The 23,357-nt window shown below is 36.4% G+C and overlaps 1 protein-coding gene across 5 annotated transcripts in view; it reads right to left on the bottom strand.

Moving 5' to 3' along the window:
• SULF1 (sulfatase 1) overlaps positions 1-23,357 on the bottom strand; it is a 90,048-nt gene that overhangs the window by 33,177 nt on the left and 33,514 nt on the right. For 4 of the 5 annotated variants that reach the window (XM_072411073.1, XM_072411074.1, XM_072411075.1 and 1 more), the window contains exons 3-5: positions 10,884-11,131; positions 9,157-9,396; positions 7,944-8,095 (exon numbers count right to left, since the gene is read on the bottom strand). In XM_072411073.1, coding sequence (XP_072267174.1) covers positions 7,944-8,095; positions 9,157-9,396; positions 10,884-11,055 — 564 coding nt within the window. In that variant the 5' untranslated portion in view covers positions 11,056-11,131. Of the gene's footprint in view, positions 1-7,943; positions 8,096-9,156; positions 9,397-10,883; positions 11,132-12,343; positions 12,441-23,357 lie in introns of those variants that run through there. The other variant, XM_072411077.1, reaches the window with a different exon arrangement.

The raw sequence follows: 23,357 nt of genomic DNA on the forward strand, positions 1-23,357 counted from the left end.
ACTAACCTTCACAATGTAGAACAAGTGAATACGAAATGGATAAAACCCTAGTGGGTTGTAGACTGTGGCTATTGAAGGAGTATACAACTATTCCCGTTTTGGAGAACACTCCAAATTTTATGTCACTTTAGGTCCTGAAGACATGGGTAACTAGTGAATCCAGTAAGGACAAAGGAAGCAATAAAAGCTGGTCTAGACCTTTCTCAGATTTTAGATACATATTAACAAAAATAGGTAAACAATATAACTTTAGATATAAATTAAGACACAGCTCCACTGTACTTCCTAGACAGATGATGGTTAAACAGACTAGCACCTTGGCTCTGTTTGCAGTCATCTTAAAATTAAATTTACCGTAAGCAGTTTAGCACAGCATTAAACCACATAATAAACACGTATGAGAAACAAACCATTCATTTAAATGGTTCAGTTGAAATCCACACAGTTACATGCGGTATGCTTTAACAGCACGATGCCAAACCCCCTCTAGGACCACCTTACCACTGCACTTTGATAACCACAAGCCTTCAAAGTCTGTATTCCCTGATGTGAGCACGCCTTAAAACATATCCACCCGGCTGCAGAATAGGAAAAAATACTGATACAGCTGTCCAATATGGACATTTACACATATACCCAATGAGCCAAAAATGCAAACCGGGGCAAATGTGTAATAAAGACCTCAAACAACTATTCCTAAGCAATACTGAAACATCATTCAGGCAGGAGTATTGTTACACTAAAGCAAGAAATGTATGTAGGTAAGGAAGCTTTTAGTTAGTCTATTTGCCTTCCAAAATATAACATCCTGGTCCTAGGAGAGAATAACTTTGCTAAGAGAAAATAAAATTATGTAAATTTAAGTTATCACTGTGAGTGTCATGCTTGCCCACCAGTGCAAGTCAGTGGGGTCTTCATTGTTGCTGTCCCTGTTATTTGTGGAATAGTGTAATGTGTACTCACAAAGCATGTTTTTTTGAGTACACCCGGAATGGAACTACTAGGAGAGCTAGGGTGATTACTTGTCCTACTCATTGTGTTGGTGGACACAGATTGTCCTATTCATTGATTTTTTTAGCCCCTCCACCCTAAACCCTGGCATGTCTTATATGGTTGACATGCATGTCTTGATTTTTTTGGGGGGCCCACAAGACTGTCTAGGGTACAAAGAAGTAAAGATCTGGCCTTGGTTTGTGACATGTTTAAAACAGATAGTCCCCAAGTGAAGGACATTCGACATACGGACAACTCCTAGATAAGAATGGAGCTTCCCTGCTCGCTCGTGTGCAGGACAGGGGCTTGATGGGGGGGAGGGGGCAGTTTGCATGACTTGTACAAGAAATCTTTTGCTAAACACAGGTTGTGGGTGATCTTAAGGACTGAGCTCTTCTGCAACCTCTTGTAACTCGAATGACCAAGACAACCTCTGCAGTTGTTTCCTTTTTGCATATCAATTCACAGCTTGCTCCAGAAGTTAATGAATGTCTAGGCTCCATAAAGATTTTATTTTTTTTTTGTTTTCTTGCTTTGTTTGTGATTAACTCACAGTGAGGATTTTTTACAGTAACTGACACCATGCTGCCTAACAATATGTTGGGACAAACATCTGTCCTAATTGCATTTAAGTAATGTACCTGTTCCGACTTACATACAAATTCAACTTAGGAACAAACCTACAGTCCCTATCTTTTATGTAACCCGGGAACTACCTGTATACAAATTGAGGTTTGCCTGACAGCAAGTATAACCCTACATTTAAAATGAACAAACACTTTACAATAGCTCTGGCCAGACTACATTTTTTTTCTATTTGTAATAATGCTGAAGCGAACCCCATGTGGAAAATACAGAACGTCCAGCTTACTGAATCACTTTTCTGATTTCTAAAGTGCAGTGTAGAATAACTAAGTTGCTATTGCAGGTTTTAGACCTTGAATTCTAGTCCTGCATCCCCTACCTCTTTCAGACAGTAATTGACTAAGCAGTAAAAACTGAATTTATAATAAAAACCCTGGAGATTATGCTTTAAAAGTGAGCCATGAGTGGCAGTCCCCACATTTCTGTCCTCACAGGTCTAAGTTAAGCCTCTATTTTGTCTCCCAGTGATCTGCTGTGTAAATTAATGCCTGTGTCAAGGCTAAAACGATCCACATGCAATAATGGACAGTTGTCGGGACAGGTGCCAACAGTGAAAAAAGGAGATTCAAAAATTACAACACATTTCTGGCAATAATCTTGATGCTTAGCAGTCAACTAAAAGTGTTTTCATATTTTGCCTGTACAACCCTTTTTATGCAATTTAATAAAAGGTCACAACAATCCAAAATGTCACGCTAAAATATTTTGGCCTTTTGATTTCACTTTATATATTCTAATAAATATGGAACAGACACACTTTAAGCAAATGAGAATAGCATATCAGCACAGGAGGAAGGATGTATGCCACCCTGATGTGTTCCAGATACCATTCCGGACAAAAGCTACATTATGTGCCAAGTCAAAGCTTTTATATCCTGGAAAGCATGAAGAAGGCTTAAATTGCTATCAGCGTATTATATCCTGCTTGATAAATGGGTGACATGGCTTGTCTCTTATTTGCTTTTACTTTCTAAATGCCTTTTTCAGCTGAGTATTCAGAGTCTAAAAGAAGACGGAGAATTACGATGGCCAGAAATAAAACTGCACTAATGACAACCTTAACATAAATATTGGGTAACTGTAAGCCATATTATAATTGCAGGTTAACGTGTAGGAGGAATTGTTAACTGAATGAAGATACACAACCTACTTTTCTCTAATTACATGAAAACTACTAAAATGAAAATGTTCAAAGGTCAATAATACATAACATTTTTTTATTATTAACCTAGTCTTGAAACATTGAAAATTGTTTGGCTCCCAATAGCTACTGCACAATTATCCCAAGTTTTTAAAGTGCCCTATTAAATATGCCTGGTCATTAGGAATCAAAGGAGTAATTTATCAAGTCTTGTACAGCATGAAAAGTAAAAGTGCTATGGAGCATAAATCAATAAATTAGGCATTTATCATATATATATATATATATATATATATATATATATATAAAACACATATACACACACCTAATTTGAAGTGTTCATGGTATTTTGTTACAAACCTCTGATCTACAGGTACAACTGGTATATTAAACTGCAAGGTCAGCAATACCATATTCCTACCTTCATTTAAAGTAACCACTAAAGTTGTTTAGAAATAGTTATAAAGCAGTTTTATTTTATATTTCTGATTAAGGGTTTATAAACTGTTAGAATGATAGAATAATACCCAGCATGAGCAATGCAAAACATCAGTAGTAATAAAAGATCATTATTGGACTACAATCATGCAGCTGCCGACATTTAAGAGAAATCTGACTTGCAAACAAGTGGGCTTAACCTATCGGCGAAATGGTTGCGGAAATTGTGACTCTCAGGAAAAATGAGGAAATTAAAACTGAGGAGGGGGGGGTGGGGATAGAGATGAATTTTTAAATTAAACCACCTGCCACCAGAACTAGCCAACAGTCTCCAGCCAACATCACTAGCAAGCCGTGTAGGGACAAGTGGTGGTCACATGACCCAGAGAGCTCAAAACAGATGCGAGAATCGAGTCTAGGGGACAGAAGCTGTGATCTACTGCTTCAATAAAACTAATGAATGAGGTGTAACCCCAGCTTTATTTATAACACATAGGACTGCCACTGTTTCTATTCAGACTGAAGTGGGGAGTACGGATAGGAATGATTTATTTTATGAGCACCGTGGGATCATTAAACTGCAAATCCAGGCAACAACAAAAATCAAACTGCTAATGCTGGACAAGAAGCAGAATCTGAATTGTAATTTATCCATAGAAACAAAATGTTTGCATGTGCTTCGGGGAAAGACTTCAATCTCTTGTCACATGAGTATTTGCTGTGCAACTTTCCTCCTAGGGAGCACTTTTTGTGATGGAAGAGTGCAATGGGCAGTGGTGATATTCTTCTTGCTACCCAAGGAAGAGATGCCAGTATGACTATAATTGGCATAATGAAACATAGTTTGTTTTCCATTAACATTATCTTAACCATCATTTGTTCTTTCTGGAAAATAAGCTGGTTTACTCATGCAACAAAAAGAGTAATGTTTTTGAACAATTTGCCACTTTTATACAGCAACTTGGACTAGGTCATTTATTTTTAATGCAGTGCTAGGGGAAAAAAAAAAAAAAAAAAAAAGAAGAACATATACATTTGGATATCAAGAAACAATTCAAAATCAGGAGATATGTTTTTTTTATTTCATTTCTGTTGCACACTTTTGTATATTAGTTTTATTTATTATCTGTTCATTAAAGGTCCACAAATTTGTCCAAAAATGTGCAAAAATACCTAAACTGATGTTAACAGTACTTAGTACAGCAAGATTTTGGTGGGACCCTGCATGGTATAAACAATTCTTCAAAGTGTATGAAGAGCAAGCACGTTTTCAGCAAACAGACAGTAATTCAGTTTTTAGGAGCTTCTTGTCCCCTAAAGGAAAAATCTGGAAGTTACAGTCTGTGTATTCTTAGCCACAAGGCAATAATGATGGCGATTCATAAGTTCTCCTTTACCAGGTTCTACCAATTATACCAACAACCTAGCATAGTGCTATCTATTTTAATATGATGGACTTCTCATTCCACCAGTCAATGGCCTCCAGAAAAGAGATAACTGTCTATTCTGTAAGTTACAGAGACAATGACTAATTGAGGAAGCCCTGATACTCCACAAAAGGTTTAATGCTGTGTATTTGGACTGCTTCCTATTGCTATGCTGCCCATTATAATAAAAGTGCCTTATAGTTTTTAATATATGAGGATAATGTAATAATTGCTTCTGGATCATAGGACGGGTTTGACTCCCTATTGCAATGGTCAGTACATTGCAAATCGATGTCCGTTATATTGTCTTGGGTAAATGTACATCTTAACAATCTCTCTTATTTATTTCATGTTGAAAGCATTTTGTTTTACCAGTTTTATAAAATGTAAACAAACCTGTTGATCATGTCAAAAATTCAGAGATGTTTTGTATCCAGTTCTTCAGTGTTGTCTCAAGAGAATTATTAGCACTCCAAGTCCAGTCCAGTTTTTTTTTTTTTCTTCATATGATTTCTGGAGAAGACAAAGCCTAACCTAAACAACTCATATTTGAGCCAACTAGCTTCTCATAAACTCAGGTTACAAAGGTACCTATACACTCATGGCTCAGCAAAGTACAGAGTGTAACAAATTTATAAAATAGTCTGTAACAGTTTCCAACAGTAGATAAGTGCCAAAATAAATACATTGTAATGTACATGCAGTTAAGCAAATAAAGCTGTAAGACATGAAATATAAGCAACTTAATTGTTATTGCCTTAATGTCATTCACTTTATCCTTGGCATTCGCTTAAAAGCAATGTACAGATTGCTAGATTATTGTTTCCCAAAATTGTGATTGTCTAGGGCAAAATTCTGGCCTCTGTACAGTAGTCAAATGACAAACTGGTAATGGCCGCTGTTTTCTATGGAGGTGGACACAGTTGGGTACCTCTCACTCCATGTACTTTCTGTATAACACCCTTTCATTCTTACAATTGGTGGAAACTATCATTTCTAGCTACAAGATTTGAGCATCTGTTAAAGCTACACAACATGCAGCAGAAATGTAAACACTACAGGGGGAAAATACAAGGCATGGTGATCATGAGAAGCTTTTTTCTGCACAATAGGCCTGATTTATCAAAGCTCTCCAAGACTGGAGTTTTAAAAAATCATTTGCTAATAAATGGCAAAAGATTTCAGTTCTGGACTGGATCCATTCCAGTTTTACTGGATCACCTAGCTTCACTCATGGAAGTCTATCTTCTAAAGCCAAATGCAAGAGTTTCTTTGATCGAAAAGAATATAATTAACAAAGAGAGACCCTTTAAGAAACGTTGTAGGAAGGATCATACGTAGCAAATACATAGTGGTGCATCTAATGGGAATATAAGTCTATACAATTGTAAATTGAAATCAGAAAAAAAGTAAATGAAATAAGATCATATTAAACAGATTTTGTAAAGCCTACTGAAGTCTCAAACCCGCCATAGTCTATGGAATAATATATATCAAGGAGCACGGATGGATGGTTATGCTGAATTAATTTGACGCCGTATATCTTCCAGGACCTAAGGGGATGAGCACCATTAAGCTTGTAATCTTATGTGCAATCCTATTACATGGGTCAAATGCCATAACTGGAACATCTGTGTCACTGTCTGAAGAAAGCCCAGCATGCAGCAAGCACACTGAAAAGGCTCATGGTTTGCAGCAGTTAGCGGCTCTGTGAAATCTCACGGCTGTACGCAAGTCACCTTGGCACACTTTCCGAGCTTTTTGTTAGGATTGAAGTCTTAGATTTAAAAATCTTCCCAGAACCTTGTTATTTCTCACATATCCATTCCAATTGTACTGCCCTGAGACTTGACAGCACATTTTTTTTCCAAAACATAATGAAAACAGCATGGGCAAAGGTCCTGTTTATGGGTTTTATAGATGGAAATACATGGTAACATCATTTATCGTAACATTACAGATCCCAGGAACGCCACATGTTGCCCCTTCTTCTTTGTCTGACAGGAATTTTACAGGATGAAAAGTTTTTTTTTTCTCCAGATGTCACCATTGGCTAATCCTTTGCATGCAAAATTACCCAAAACTATAATAACAAATGCTAAAAATATCACATTGTAAATGGACGTCTATGACGTAGATAAGGAGATCTGGTGAACTATGCGGAGGATGAGATTATAAAAAAAAACCAATCACATCAAAAAAAGGTCAAAGCTTACAATACCAAAAGTTGGTTATGATTCAGCATTACTGTAAGTCAGTCCTAGATTTCCAGACTGCAATGAATATATATTTTCCAGGGAGATAGAGAATCATCTGTGCTAAATATTCTTAACAGATTTCCTGTATAGGTTAAATATTTATCTAATGTTTCCCTGCAGAAGGCTAGTTAATGTACAAGAAGTCATAGATTTTAGATATTAGGATGTCAGGATGTTTAGATGTCAGGTAAATAGTACAATAGTAGAAATATGTATCCACTTTCTGTTCTACAAGCTTTTAATATTTGGCTTTATGATACCTCCCTGGGAACATGAAAAGCCACGGGTCTATTAGGAGAAAGACTAGCTAGGTTGGAATTATGTCTGGGATGTCTGGTAAAGCTGGGCACATCATAGACACATTGGCAGGTATGTCATTCTTATTAGGATATCATGTATCAAACATCATTCATCTAAAACCTGTGTGTACCCCTAAAGGTCCTATTCAAGAAGAATTCTTATTCGTAAGAGCTAAGTAACAGAACAAACAACAACAAATGCAGTACATCTCTGCAAGACACATTTTCCATTTTTTTTAGCCTTAAAAAGACTCCTAGGAACTGTTGTGGGCTGACAATACACAGTAATATTGTGACCTGAGTGTAGTCAGAATTCTCCTGCCAAACTACTCGGACCCACCTACTCTTCCAACTACCTATAACAAAGTCCTAATCATTCTGTAGCCTCACGTTAAGGACTTGGATGGCTAGTTGCTCTCCTTGAGACAAAATGGGAAGAAACAAGTTTTCCATTATTTTTACCCACTAATAATTCTGGTTGCTTTCTTTGTTTAATAAAGATCCTCACCTTTTTAAATGATGTTAATTTAAATATAATTCAGGTACATCAAAATCGAAGTTTGTTTTCCTTAGAAAAAGTAATTTTTGCAGGCATGTTGTAAAGAAAGACCTTTGCTTACTATGTAAAGCAGCGTCCTCTCTGCAGAGGCTTGAAACAGCCTTATTCTCTAGCTTACTGTATATAACAACCCCTTGTATTGTTTAACCAAGAAGCTGATCCTAAAATATCATTTAAAATTACCTTTTCATATTCAAATCCATGCTTCTCCTTATATCCATTCCTGCACATGGTATAATTATAGAAACGCGAGTTCTTAACCAGTCCAAGCCATTCTCTCCATCCAGGGGGGATATAAGTTCCATTGTACTCATTGAGGTACTTTCCAAAAAATGCTGCAGAAAAAACCAAAAACAATTTAAACCATTATGTATTTATTTTCACACTGCTCAATTGATTTGAGCATTTTAAAGCAAACATATACTAAAAAAATTGAAAGCTACACAAACTATGGCATAGTATAGGTATATCCCATATAACCTAACGTTAGAAACCTAAGTCAAGTTTTTTTTGTATAACAGAAACCACTTTTTCTTTAACTTCTTGTCAAACTTTTCACTATACAGGAAGTGAGCAGAAATTCGCTCTTAATTCTTGTCCTAGGTAGCCCCATCACTTAGTTGGCTGTAGTGACATAATGATTGATTTGAACATCTCTACCTAGTTCCACTTTTAGGTTTACATGATCAGTCATGTCATTGTTGCAGAAAGGAGATTCCCCTTCTGCAATAATGGGTCTTGGGGTTTCTGGTGTCAAAGCTGGGCTGCGTATGTGCAAGGTTAGCTTTGTTCGCCAGGGAATCCCAGCAATCCCAGGACCTCTTGCATGTGGAGATAAATGAACTCCTGCGTGCCTGCGCAGGAGTTATGTCCTGGTCAAAGATTGTCTGCAATAGGAAGAAGAGAAGAAAGGTGATGCCACTCTAACTCTGTGCTGGAAGGCATATTAGGTTAGTCCAGCAGATTTAGTTCTGCTTTAAGGACCAAGTCAATTATGGATTTGTATGAAAGCTGATCCCCTTTTAATATCTGTTTCTGTAGCTGAAAGAATCTTCTTTCTAGTATTTTGTGATTGACCGTCTCCGTTAACAAGCAGCTAAGCAGAAGACAACATCTGCATTATCACTACTATCAACTGTGACTTACATCCATATTACCAGGGTGCAATTTACACAATTTACAATGAAATTTACACATAGGCTGATAAACCTAACAAAAAAAAATATTTTGTTATAATGTTTGTGGTCGACACCTATTTATAACAATAGGATCATCTTCTCTGCTAGATAATAAAAAATTATTGTAATATCTTCAGGTCACACAATAAAATGAATAGTAAACCATTTCAATTCTAAAAGCCATGTAAAGAATAACCATACAATTGTTTTTTTTTTACCTGTCCGGTATCCTGTGTTATTAAGGTACACTGCAAATGTACGTGGCTCGTGTATAGCTTGCCAAGATGGGGAGGAGCAGTTCTCATTGTTGGTATAAATATTGTGGTTGTGGACATATTTCCCAGTTAGCATAGATGAGCGGGAGGGACAACACATGGGGGTGGTCACAAAGGCATTTATGAAATTCGCACCTCCTTCCTCCATTATTTTCCTGGTCTTGTTCATCACCTGCAACGAACCTGCAATAAATAAAATTCTTTGCTAATGTATAAACCATTTATGTGCCAAACCAGCTTCAAGAACAATTAAATTACGGAATCATTAAAATTCAGACAAGGTTCATCTATGACAAGTTACATTGCCATTAATGAAAATCAATGGTGTCCTCTTTTCTTATTAAACTCCATCCTAAACCTAGCCTGTACTCATCTGCTATCGATAAACTAGCATAGTGACCATGCTGAGAGAACCATAAGTCATTGCTTCTACTGCCTCAGTGCCAACTAAATTACAAATCTGCCAGTAAAGACTCACTTTTCACTTTTAAGTACCCATGTGTACGTCTTAAACTTTAGTGGAGGCAGCCAGTCAATGAAATCAGATGGCAGAGAGGTCCCATCTCTTTCCATTGGGATAATCTTTTGTGACGGGCAGTACCATGCATGCAAGTTTATGGAACACTTTAAAATCTCTTTAGCCTTAAAGAGGACCTCCCCAACTAAAATGCTTGTACCCTTTGTGGTTTGTTGCCCAGTATAAACATACTTAGCAGTCCAGCATTTTTCTCTTCCTAGCCACCACTCATCCCATGCCAACATCTTATTAATAAACTTCCAAAGACCTAGGATACCCCTATCACTTTTTTACAACCAACCTCCCAAACTAACTATGCCCCCTTTTCCCCTACAATTAATGTAGTGCCATATCATATGAATACTGAGGAGACTACACATGTACCTATGTCATCTAAAGGTATCACAGTAAACTTGAGGGGGGTGGCAGAACAATACAACAAATCATCAAAAATTGGATTAATACAATGTAATAATTTATAGGACATCAATTATCTTCGGTGATGATGTACAAGAGACAATACATAGTGGAAATGAACTAAATGTGAGATACTGATAAAACAGTATTATACAGCCACCCTTGTCCCTGTGGGGTCCCCTGTTGCACCTTCTTATGTCCGCCCATTTCCAAAATACCTCTAAATCATAAATTGGGGTGCAGATGATGCACAGTTATAAACTAGCCCTGCATATAAAGCAGACCACATGTTGGCCTTAAAATTGCATTCTGATGACAATTTGAAATTAAATCAGTTAGGTGTATTTATAGGAGTATGGCGTCTATATCAAGCCTACATTCCTGATCCCAGCAGATTCCCCATAGTTTGCTGTGGTCTCTGATAACCAACTGACTTTGCTTTCACTGTCCAAATATGGTATATTATGGTATTATTATTATTATTATTATTATTATTAATAATAATAATAATAATAATATAAGGATGAGTCAATGCCAAATATTGTTCCTAGGGTATCTTGTAGACTTATCTTAAACTATTTGCATTTTTATTTTATGAAAAAAAATGTATAAAAAATAAATCAAGACTAATGGACTAAAATACAGAACACAACAAGTATGATAACAATGTGTTACATACAAAAATAGCAATGTAAGCATAGAGTCACCAAGGACAAAGTACATAAAAAGTCCTCACCTAACTCCACGTCCTGGTCATCAGTGAGAACCAGAATAATATTCGGCCTGATATTCTTCCTGTCTGCTGGTAAACGTCCTCTAAGCCTTCCTGCTTTCAGTGTTGAACCATGGCTTGCTGAAAGCTTCATTTCCAGCACCAAGAGAAGAAGTGCAAAACAGTAATACTTCATTGTAGAGGTGACAACGGCTCTGCTCTGACCAGATGATGCCGAGTGTCCCTTCTGCTATTTGTGGGCAATCTTTTGGCTGTAATGCAATAAATAAAAAGTCATTTTATGCCTGAATATGCCCAATTATTTCAGCATACATTTACATGAATTAATATGTGACATGGATGATCTCCTGGTCAGACCAAGAAATTGTTATTTGCCATGATTAGATAAGGGAATACCCAAAGCACTGAGGAGAGATGTGAAGCAAGCACACTGTAAATTGTACTCATTACAGTGACTAACCTGTATGCTTATCCACATAACTAAGCCAAAACAATGCAATCAAACATCTATATTTAGAATATAATTACAATAAGTGACTTACTCTAATATAAGATATCAAAGAGCAATAGGAAACAGCAGAATTCCAAAGGTTTGAGGTTTGAGCTGATAGCAGTTTTTAATGTGCGATTACGATTTGATAATTTTATGTTTAATGTTAACCATTTAAATGTGTTATACTTACTGAAAGATACTGACATATTATTGTCTATACCAAGCAAAAAATAAATTAAGCTCATGAAAATGAAAAATTAAACAAATGATGAAACTTAAAAAATGAAAGGAATAGAAAAAGTTTGGAGGTAGCCATTGCTGATTTCATAATATACGAATTCCCTAATGCTCATCCAATGGCTTCAGTACTTCACTGGCTCAAAAGTATACAGATCATGATCTCTGCCTTCACTGATTTGCATGATTGTTCCAAGTCAACATTGGGTATTGAAATCAAACACCTAGACGCACATTCATCCATGGTAGCCTCCATAATAAATGAATTGCAGACTTTCCTTTAGGATTGCAACTTGACAATATAAACCTTATTCTGAATGCAGTTGAAAAGGGAACATTACTACATACTAAGACACACATGATATAGTTACATGACAAACAGATTAAAGAACAATCTGTAAAAAAAAAGTAATCAGTATTAACTAATCTGATAAATGATGAAAGAACTAACCAATATATCTGGGTGTTGGCTATGACGCTTATCATAGCTTTTTGAGCCATTTGATTAAATAAATCTAATAAATATGTACAACTTCCAATTCTAAAATAACAAGTTTCATTAGATGGACTCTGGGACAATACAATTGTCTGAGCTATAATGATTGACAGCACTGCAGAAACCCCAAACTTTCAGAGCTTTCACTCATCAATCAGAGCTGGCAGAAACTCCAGCCTATACAAAATCCCCTGAGCCCCAGATCATCCCATAATGCTTTCTGCTTCCTATACAAACCCACAATTTTCTCCGCAAGCTCCCTTGCTGCTTGTCACTCAGGAAGATGTATAACTGGATGGTACAGACACATTTTGTATGCTGTGGCTGATGGGGTCAACTTGTGCAATGTTAAAAAGTTTTTTCTTTACTAGAGAATAATAAATAAAAGCAATTAAAAAATTCTAATCGATGCAACATGAATCTGCTGCACTAAGCCCCATCACCTATGCATTTACACAGAAGGAAGGTGTGGGGAGTGGCTGGGATTCATTACATGATCAGCAGTTTAGCACCTGAGACATTCTGCAGAGTAGTGTTTAGACATGCAACATTAACCCGAATCAGACAAGCAAGCAGAACTAATTAAGTGAGAAATATCCAACATTGGAATACCGAGGGGGTTTAGAGATCAGTGTGGGTGATTTCTGTCAGTCAGCTGAACAAAAAAAAATCTCTTTCTTGCTCAAATTTCCAAACCAAAATTACATTTTAATAAAGTGTTATTTGGCTATAACAGTCAATGCTAGTTATACATCCAGGGAATATACGCATTGTAAAGTACAACTACTTAACTACAGGCAGATATGAAAAATATAATTCACAGAAATGTGTATACACCTACAGCTAGTATAATCTAAAGCCAATCTCCAGAACTCACACTGTAAAAATCTAATACTGAAAACATGCTTGCAGTAGCAAAAACTAAAGGAATAACTTTATATGTGACACTGCTTTGTTATACTTCAATCACAAGTGGTATTGGTTCAGTGTAGCCTTCAGGGAGGACCAGGACCTGGCTATTCTGTCTGGCATGAAAGTTTGGATCACCAGCTATTACCAGAAACTTATCATAAATTGCCCTTACAATGCCCAATTCTGCTTCTCATTGTATATGCTTTTTGGAGTCCTGATAAATAGGGAGCAGTTTATCCCTACAAAGCATTTGTATTGTTTTAATTTCATGAAAGTGGACTCCCAAGCACACATCTGTCACAAGTATCATAGTGGCAGCACTGCTTAGAATGTTGTATATAATCTTCGTCTTCGGGTCTATTAAATAATAGATAATAATAATGCTGCTTTTTTTCTGTTTGTAAACTTCTGCATCAATACCATGAGGACAGGGAGTAGTAAAACACATTGGTCTCAATTTCTGAAATTCCTGCACATTTTAGGCATACAATTCTACAAATAACAAACATATCCAGTCTTTTCCCCAGCTCCTTTTAGCCGGGCGCACCACCCGGCACTTGTCAGTAATCACCCGGCTGTTGCTGTGTGGTTACTGAAGAGTTGGGTCACAATACCGAGGATGCCATCTGCCAACAATTTCTTCCTATGACACTGATATCTGTTATCAAGATTAATATACTTACCTTATGTCACTGAGATTAAACCCTCTGATGTGGAATTGAGTTGTGGTTGTATTCATTTTATTTTTACCACTTAGTGACTGTCCTGGAACAAGTAAAGTTATTCAGAGTTCAGACTTTATTGGCTGGATGAATATATGGTTTGTCTGTCTGCAGGAAGGGTGACAGCACAGGAGCATTCAAGAGGTTCCGTCAAGAGGTTCTCCGGTGCTATTGTGAAATATTGTACACAGCATGTTCTGATTTAACTCAGGAAGGGGCAATACTTAGCTAAATGGGTCATCCTGACAAACTGTCTCCTCTATAACAAAACATGAGGCTGGTTGGATATAGGATTGGACACAATGACAATTTTTCTAACAAAGGGTGAGCAGATGAGTTATGTCCACTCGTTAGGAGTGCATTGCATTATACAATATTGCCAGGTATTTCAGAATTGGGAAGTAGTGGCCCTAATGTATTTTGTCTGGATTACTCTATGGGAAGTCATCATGTGTAGAAAATACATCCCCGTCTCCAGAATCACCAATATCTTCAATATCTTCTCACTCACCTCTAGTAAAAGGATTTCAAAATTAAATGCTGTTTGAAGCTCTTTAGGTAAAAAAAACCTTGTTCTGTGGTTGTAATTGTCTTTTTTAATAGAAAAATACCTGTACAGACAGTGGTAGCAGATACTGTAATAAAGATACCTTGTAATTAACTTTTGTCTAAGGGGGAAAAATAAAGACAAGATGGGTCTACTTGATTCTGCTTTAAAGCTGTAATTTCTGCTAAAGGCCATGTCAAATAACAGAGTATGAGCTTATGAAGGATAATACAGGAGGATTTAATTACATTTTTCTCATAATCGCGGTGGGAGAAGGCGGGGAGGCCCCCAGGGGCAAACAGGTCAGCCATGTAAAACTGGACACGTACAGTATTCACAGCAATACCTGCACTGCAAATAATTCAGGAACAAGCTTTCCCGGCACTGAGCTGAGCGATAGGTACATTGACTTTCTTGGAGAACTTGTTTCCTTGCCAGCAATATTATTTTGCCATAGGCAAGATAAAACATTTCCTAAATCTAAAACTGCTCTTTAAGTCTATTAGGAGAAAATTTGATCCCCTGCATGTAACCTTTACTGTTTTGGTGATTCTACAGAACACATTTATCAAGTAGGAGTATTTATGTAAGTATTCTCTGCACACTTATTCTGATCTTGCACATTTGTGGAAGCTATAAACTTTTGAAGGACTGAAAGGTCATTAGCTTGCAAATGGTTGAAAAAACAATTAATCTACATTGGAAATGAGTGATTAGTAAAAATATATGGAAGCCAGCAATTGTACCATTGTATTATAAATAATATGATGGTGAGATGATTATTTGCATCATTCTAAGTATCATAATTTTCAATTCTGTATATATATACAGCATCCTTATCACTGTGGTCTGATTTATGCCTAAATTTTAGGATTCCTTGGTTTTTGAATTTTCATGCTGACCCAATGTACCACCAAATCTCTATTTTTCTGCATGTCAAATCTAATTTGTCACTTTTTAATGCTTCTTGACATTTCATCTGTAGTGAACAGCAGGCAATTAAAATGTAAAACAAAGCATTTTCATCACAATTTTATAAAACCTTCACGTGTAAAATACTACAGGGTCCTCCTTATGCAGAAAGGTCCTGAAATGAAGATAATCACACGCATGACTTGTGCCAACTTGTCCAAAAATGTCCAATATATATATATATATATATATATATATATATATATATATATATATATATATAATTGAGGCACTGTTCCATCAATATTCACTATATATACCAACAATACAAAATGGAACATTCATGTAAAAATCCACTACCTTGAATACTAAAATTCACCCCATTTATTTAAAATGTAAAAATAGTTTATACTGCATTCAGTTAAACATCATCAATTAAAAAGTGCATGAATCATGAGTAAAAGTTGGTTCACACATTTTCTTCATTTTTGTGTAGATTTGGGGTAAAATGTAGTTCAATCTTTGGTAAAAACATTTATAAAAAGACCCTAAAACTAAGTCGAGCCTATCACCTAGTTATTTTCCTCATGGGGACAGACAATCCAACCATGACACAGATTCTAATCTCACCTTAATAGAAAATATGAATTTATCACTGTTAGGTAAGTTTATCATCGCTTTATATGGATTTAATTTAAAAAAGAGGAAATATTTTTCGAAATGGGGACCCCGACAAAAACTAACACCTTACAAAAGATCTAGATTTCCAAAAAGTGTTGTATTAAGTTGGTCCTAAAACTCCTGGTGAAGATATATACACATTACTGCAGTTACTGAGTCAAATGCTTGTTCTGCCAACAGGATGATGGGCCGCGCTAAGCACTCTAAATAATAAATAAGACATTTAAATTTAAAGCAGGTAGGCTGTGCACCCTGAAGGATGACATTTCTATTTTATCTGGTGCGTGCCATTGCCTTGTCCATGGTTTGGTTAAAAATAAAATCCTAAACATTTCTATAAAAAAAGTTTAACATTTCCAGCTAACCACAAATATTTCAATAAGTGAACAAAGCCCCCAGGAAAGTAAACTGAATTAATAAAGAATGCCATGGGGAGGGTGCTATTAAAGCGCAGGTTTCACTCAACAGAAAGCCAGGTTTCACTCACTGAAAGAAGATAATCCCTTCAAACTGCCTGGCCATGAAATGCAAATATCAATAAACCTCCCACTGCCTCTAATCCTGGGGAGAGCTGCCGCTCTGCATTGTTGTTTAAAAAGCTGATCAAAATCCAAAGGAATGGGATTTATTCATAATGCAATGGGCACTAAAAGAAACTGTACTGAAAAATGTGAGATCTACAATACATGACTTTCTTTTAAAAAAGATTGGCTTGCCTGGCTGTTCCAAACTTCAGCACTAAGGCAATCCGATATGATCTGTACATATTCAGGATCAGTGGTTTGATAAAAATTAAAGACATTGGATTAGCTTGATGGCCAAGCAACTAATGCAGACAGCAAAGGAAGCTTCTGACTTTAGGTAAAGGCTTCTTTCAAAGTGAACTTATCATAAAAAAATGGAGGGGTTTTATATTAATGTAAATGAAGGCCATAGTGCACATACACCATTACAAGGAGAAGACACATGGTGAAAATCTTGGAGAAGAGCTCAATCCTACAGTAGAGACTTATCCCCAACTTAAACCAATTTTGGATCCAGTGCCCCATATTCACTACTTTAAAAAATCCCTAGATGAATTCTAAAGTGGTGCAAGACTATTCTGACTGTTTGATTGAACTGCCATTATGAGTTCTGAGTTTATTTGGCTGAACTTAGGGCTATGTTCAGTTAATGTTTAAATCATGATATTTACCAGGCATTAAAACGTGGTTAATTCTAGGGTTTTCTAGTCATTATCAAATGTGTTGGAAGTGGTGCATATTTTTTTATACCTTTTATATGGAATTACGTAATCCTTGTAAACAGAAGGAATGGTTCAGCGCTCCTAAAAAAACACCTAAAAAACGGGAGAAATAACAAACCTATTCGTCCTAATTTTGACCATTTTTAGGGGGGTGGCTGAATGTGGTACCACCTGGAAAACTTCTGAAATAACTGAAGGAGAATGGCCATCACCAAATCTTTCTTTAAAACTTTTACATATCTAATATATTGTTGTGCGGATGCATGCCAGTAAAATGAAACTGATATCATATTTTTCTGATTAACCAGCAGCATTTTTGCAGCCAAAATGTTGACATCATACATTATTGTCCTAGTTATGGAGGTACAGAGATGTTACATATACAAAAAAACTGCTTTGATATTCAATAAAATGTTATCAGTAAAGCATAATCTAACAAGAATAAGTCTTTACATCCAGAAGGTCCCTTCTTATATCTTTCCCATTGCACTGTCCTTATTTAAAGTAAACAAAGTATATTATTCCCACAAGAAAAAGTTGGGCTTTACCTCCCCTCTGAAAAACTGCATGTGAAATATCCCACAGTGGGTTTTGTTATACACTTTTTTTAGAAGAATGTTTTAGACTTTGTTGACCCAGAAAGTGCAGCCATCCTGACTGCACTGAGCAAACATTGGCAGACAAGTGTTTAAATAGCCCCCATAGCTGACAACTACACTTTTGTGTTAATAAAATTCACACCCTGACACCATACTGAACACAACTACAAAGCACCCCTTTCTTTATAACATAATCATTAACAAATCCTACTCATATTCCCATATTTTCCTGATATGTAAATTCAATATAATGTAAAAAAGGATTGCAACAATGTTGAAGCTACTTGCATATTTAATAAGAAGTGATGGTTCAATTAGACAGTGAAAGTGCAATGGGAATGTGCAAAATGTATTGCAGGAACTATGGCAGGCAGTTGGATCAGAAAAATATGTCTTTTGATTGGTTGCCTAAGATATTGTACTTTGCTCATTATTGCTGATCCCTAAGCTGTCATTCTGAATGAGGCACTGCATAGCTGTATTTGAGTGGTACGCTGAGCCCTATGTGGACCACGCTGTACGCTCATCACGTTTGTATTCACAGTACGGGTTATATGGGTATGTTATTGGTTCTTTGGGTTACTTGGTAACTGGTAAGTTATATCAGCAATGCTTTAACTCCACAATACTGCCCACCTAGCATTCTTTCCACTGCGATCCCCACCATGTGACTTTTCCTTGTAATAATGAATGTACCTAGCATGTTGGGTTCCTCTTCCTTCTTTTTGTACAAACATTTTCAGGAGCAGGTTTATAAAACAATGTTTTAAACACAAGCATATATATACGGGCAGCATGGTGGCTCAGTGGTTAGCACTCTGACCTTTGCAGCGCTAGGTCCAAGGTTCGAATTTTGGCCAGGACACTATCTGCATAGAGTTTGCAGGTTCTCCCTGTGTCTGCATGGGTTTCCTCTGGGTACTCCAGTTTCCTACCCTACAAAATAGTCCTTAGCCTGTGTTAATGACATATGACTATGGTGGGGGCATTAAATGTGAGCTCTTTGAGGGACAGCTATGAGCTCTTTGAGGTGACATGACTATGGACTTTGCAAAGCGCTGCATCATATGTTGGCACTATATAAATATATAAGTATAATATAAGCTATATATATATAAGTAATAATAACATGCAACCTATTACATACCATACAGCCAACCTACCTGAAGTGGGGTAAGTCACATGAATTCCTACTTATCTGTCTCTAACATCTTTTTAGCTATGACTCCCCCAAAATACATTGACCTATTAACATTACTATGTGCTGCTTCTGGTTGTGACTGATGTGGCTGTGAAGTATCACTGCTCAGTTAAGGAAATGGCAGATTCAGGCTCTTGTTGGCTGCTACCATGGACTGGGCTGATGATGGAAATTACAACACATCTAATGCCAGCACATATCTGTTGTGGCTGCCAGGAGGTGAATGAGCAAGAGGAAGCGCTGCTTTTAGCATGTAAACATTTCATTTGCACTCATCATTTAATGTTCTTTTAGAAACTTTACTGTAAAACCTCTGAAACTTGTGAACTTAGTCACTGAGTCATAGTTAATGACTAAGTGAACCAGCACGAAATGTGTCTGAGCTGTAAAATAAAGTTTATGAAAGAGCATTAACTGGTGAGTGTTACTGTAATGTGTATTATTTAATGACACCAAGGACTTTTAGCTGCGTATTCTCAGAAGCAAATGGGTTGATCTCTTGAAGCAGCTTCAATTACTATGTAATACTAAGGACGGTAGGCAGGTTGCAAATATTTGCATGTAAAGTTGACAAAGTAAATTATGAAATCTTCACTAAATGAAAGAAAATTGGGAAGATACGTTATATAAGTTCTAAGCAGCATTCACAAAATATATATTTATATAAAGGTTTTTCTTGTAGCTCTGGACTATATGTACTTATTATATGCCTGCCTCCATGCAAAATCTATTATTGTACTCTCTACTATTACATTTTTTATTAGGGCTCACTCGTATCACAATGTTTAGACCAACCAACAGATCAAAAGCAATTCTAGGCAAACTAAAGCAGTAAGTTAGTCTATATTGCTATCCATCAATTATTATTATTATTATTATTATTAATATTATTGTTTTTATTATTAAACAGAATTTATATAGCGCCAAAATATTGCGCAGCACTGTACAATAAATAGGGGTTGCAAATGACAGACGAATGCAGACAGTGACACAGGAGGAGGAAAGGACCCTGCCCCAAAGAGCATACAATCTAGGAGGTGGGGGAAGTAACACATAATAGGGGGGAGATATGTAGTGGTGGGAAGTAGTGACGGTTCAAAAGACAGAAGAAGATGGGTAGGCAAGTTAAAAAAAATTGGTTTTGAGTGCTCTTTTAAATGAGCAGAAAGTAGGAGCAAGCCGAATAGGACGAGGAAGACCATTCCAGAGAGTTGGGGCAGTCTTGTATCCGTGCGTGTGATGAGGTTATGAGTGAGGAAGTCATTAGTAGGTCATTGGAGGAGCGAAAAGCGGCTAGGGGGTATTTTTTGTCAATCACAACAATTGTGCTAAAATAACAAAATCAAAGTTAACCTTATTTCTCCTAATTTGAGTTTTGTGCAGAGAACACTTTACATGATTGTGTATTGTTTTATGATATTCTCTTTATGCATCACAAGTTTTGTTCACACGCACGTTTGGTGACTTTGAGGCACATCCTGGTATATTAAACTTTCTGTATGGAAAGGATAGCAATGAGCTATGAATGTGTGTGTTTGGAAATAACTCTCCTCTACCAAAAGCAGGGGTTCCCAAATCATCAAACCACTAGCAAAAGAAAGTAAGATGGATTTGCAGGAAAACTGAAGCATTGAACCAAGAAGATTATTTCGTTTGCATTTGAAGGGTTGATTTTCAGTTTTGACTGGAATGTATTCCACTCCTACGACTTTACCCAGTCAAAACAATCCAGGCACCATGGGTATAAATCCCCGTATAAAAATGAACTTACTATGATTTTAGTAACACTGCACTCATCTCTATCCTGACCTGGTGTAACAATAATGGAAGTAGCTGAGCTGGATCCAAAGACTGGGAGTGTGTAGGAAGCTTTAGGATGCACTTCAGTGGAAGTGAAAGCGGAGATTTGCTTTTTTTCCCTGAGAAGAGATTTCCTATGGAAGCAGATTCATGCAGCTGCATGATAAAAGAAGAGATCTTTCACTGACACACACTGCTTATTTTTATGGCTCACGGAACTAAAAGAAAGAGAAAAACAATTGCTTCTAAACTGTCAAATATGTCTTCATACAGCCACATCAGACTACATTGTCCAAGATGATTTTTGTCTAATAATAATATATTGTAAAACTTCTCATGCACAGGCAGATGTCACATAATGTAAATTACTTTGGTAGAGTTTTTGCCCTATATTAACATTCATTAGAGAGATCTGTAGAATGCACAGCCCATTGACATTGATCTCTTCTGCAAAGGAGCTTACAGTCTCAAAGCATACACCGCAATCACAAAGGATCAGGGACAGTTTAGGTAGAAGATGATTTTTTTTCTTGTAGGAAATCCATACAAACAAAAAGAGGATGTACAAACTCCATGCACATATGTTCATATGTATGGATCAGTAATGACTAACGGATTTTATTAGAACAAATTTACTGAGGGCTCCAACAGCTGGGAAATCTTTATTTCATAACACCATGGATGACTGCCAAAAGGGCAGTAATACGGAGGGTCTATGACATGGTGTATTTTATGTCATGTGATGAAATATTTAAAAAATATGTTTGTTTTAAACTCAGAGATTCCTTTGTGTGCACAAACCTATTAGGTTATTTTTGAAACATCTAATATTAATTACATTACATCTAGTAATAGTTTTCTCCATTGTTAATTCGATTCTGTGACATCAATATACATGCTAAATATTAATGATATAATAATAAAAATCTGCTCTGATAGCTAAATCCATAACCCCACAATCCAAAATTGCCAGTTTGGTTAAAAAATTCTATATGTGGTATTAAAGAGGTGATGTCATGTCTAGCAAAACTCTCAGAAATCGTCCATCTCTCACGTTTTACCGTGCTTATTAGATTTTTTAAATGACTCTCTCTGCATATTCACAGTACAATAACCAGAGACAAAGAAGGCAAATTACTGGAAAATCTAGATAAACAGCATTGCTTACATAACACTTGGCTATGTCTACATCGTTTAAACCTGCAGCTTCCAGCATCACTGTATGCTGCACCACAAAAGAGCCACAAGCCAATCAGAAAATTCCATCCATGTCAGATTTTACACTTTGTAATTTCTACTGAAAATAACAGATTTTGCCAAGTCTTAAAAATGTTCTAAATTTAATTACAATGTCATTCCAAGAACTGCATATATTTAATCAATGTTCTCATTCACTTTTAGTGTAACTTCTGGTTATGATATCCAAGGAAAGAGGCATAAAGCACTTCCTATATTGTAATACTGCTATGCAAGAAAAGTAAAACCCTCCAATGATCTTCGATATGATTGCAATGTAAATCTTCGGCACCCTGAAAAATCAGTAATAACATTTTGAGATTTAGCTAGGTGACAAAATGCAGATAAAGTAACTTTCATGATATTCGGTCCTTGGATGGAGCATGCAGAACATGCCAAATCTTTCCATTTTTGGAGATTTATATAAGTTTGTAAATGAATTGTTTTATAAGTGTTTTAGCTCTCCTGATTTTGAATAAACACTTCTTATTTACTAAACCATGTACAAGCAGGTCCTACCAAAGAATGAGAGTAAAAACTAGATGGAAGTAACTTGGAATAGACACATGGGTTTTCCCTTGATCTGATCAAGGAACACAGAGCTGTTATTAAACTGTTTTAGAAAAAGAGCTCAGATGAAAAAGAATTCAAAATGAAAGAAATAAATACTGGAACAATATCAATGGTTAGCCCAGGACACATGAGTAAGATCAATTTATCTTGAGTGTAGTGATTGTAAAAATGTGACATGCAAGTGCCAGGTGTGAGAATGTGTTTCTCTGATCTGCTCCACATGGAAAACTGCTGACATAAGTTTATTTTCTATTGACTGGACCACAGGAGATTAAGGATGGTCTTGAGAACATCAAAAATAATGGAAACAAATCCCAGTTCAATTTCCGGGAGGATTTTTAGATACAGAGCAGAAGGAGACACAGACCAGTAACTGTACTAAACCACAAATCTTTCCTCCCAACTGTCCTCATATCAGAGCATTCTACTTGTACAGCACACATAAACCTAATAATACTTGTAATACCGATATAGGCAAACCTGAATGTTAACTAATTACTAACTTCTCTATAAATTCTGATGGTACCCAAAATAGTAAATGTTTTCTTTACAGTAAAACATAATACAAGGTCTAACAACTGGGACAATTAATATTATTAGATAGTATTTATATAACGCCGTCATATTACAAAGCGCTGTACAAAAGTCATATCACTAGCTGTCTCCCAAGGGGGTTCACATTCTAATGTCCCTACCTCAGTCAAATGTCTTTTAATACAGTCTAAAGTCAATTTTGGCTGCATTTTTGGGAATGTGGGAGGAAACCGGAGTACCCGGAAGAAAACCCACAAAACCATGAGAGAACCTGCAAGAGAGAGATAG

This window comes from Pyxicephalus adspersus, chromosome 5 (assembly GCF_032062135.1).
Source record: "Pyxicephalus adspersus chromosome 5, UCB_Pads_2.0, whole genome shotgun sequence".
NCBI lineage: Eukaryota > Metazoa > Chordata > Amphibia > Anura > Pyxicephalidae > Pyxicephalus > Pyxicephalus adspersus.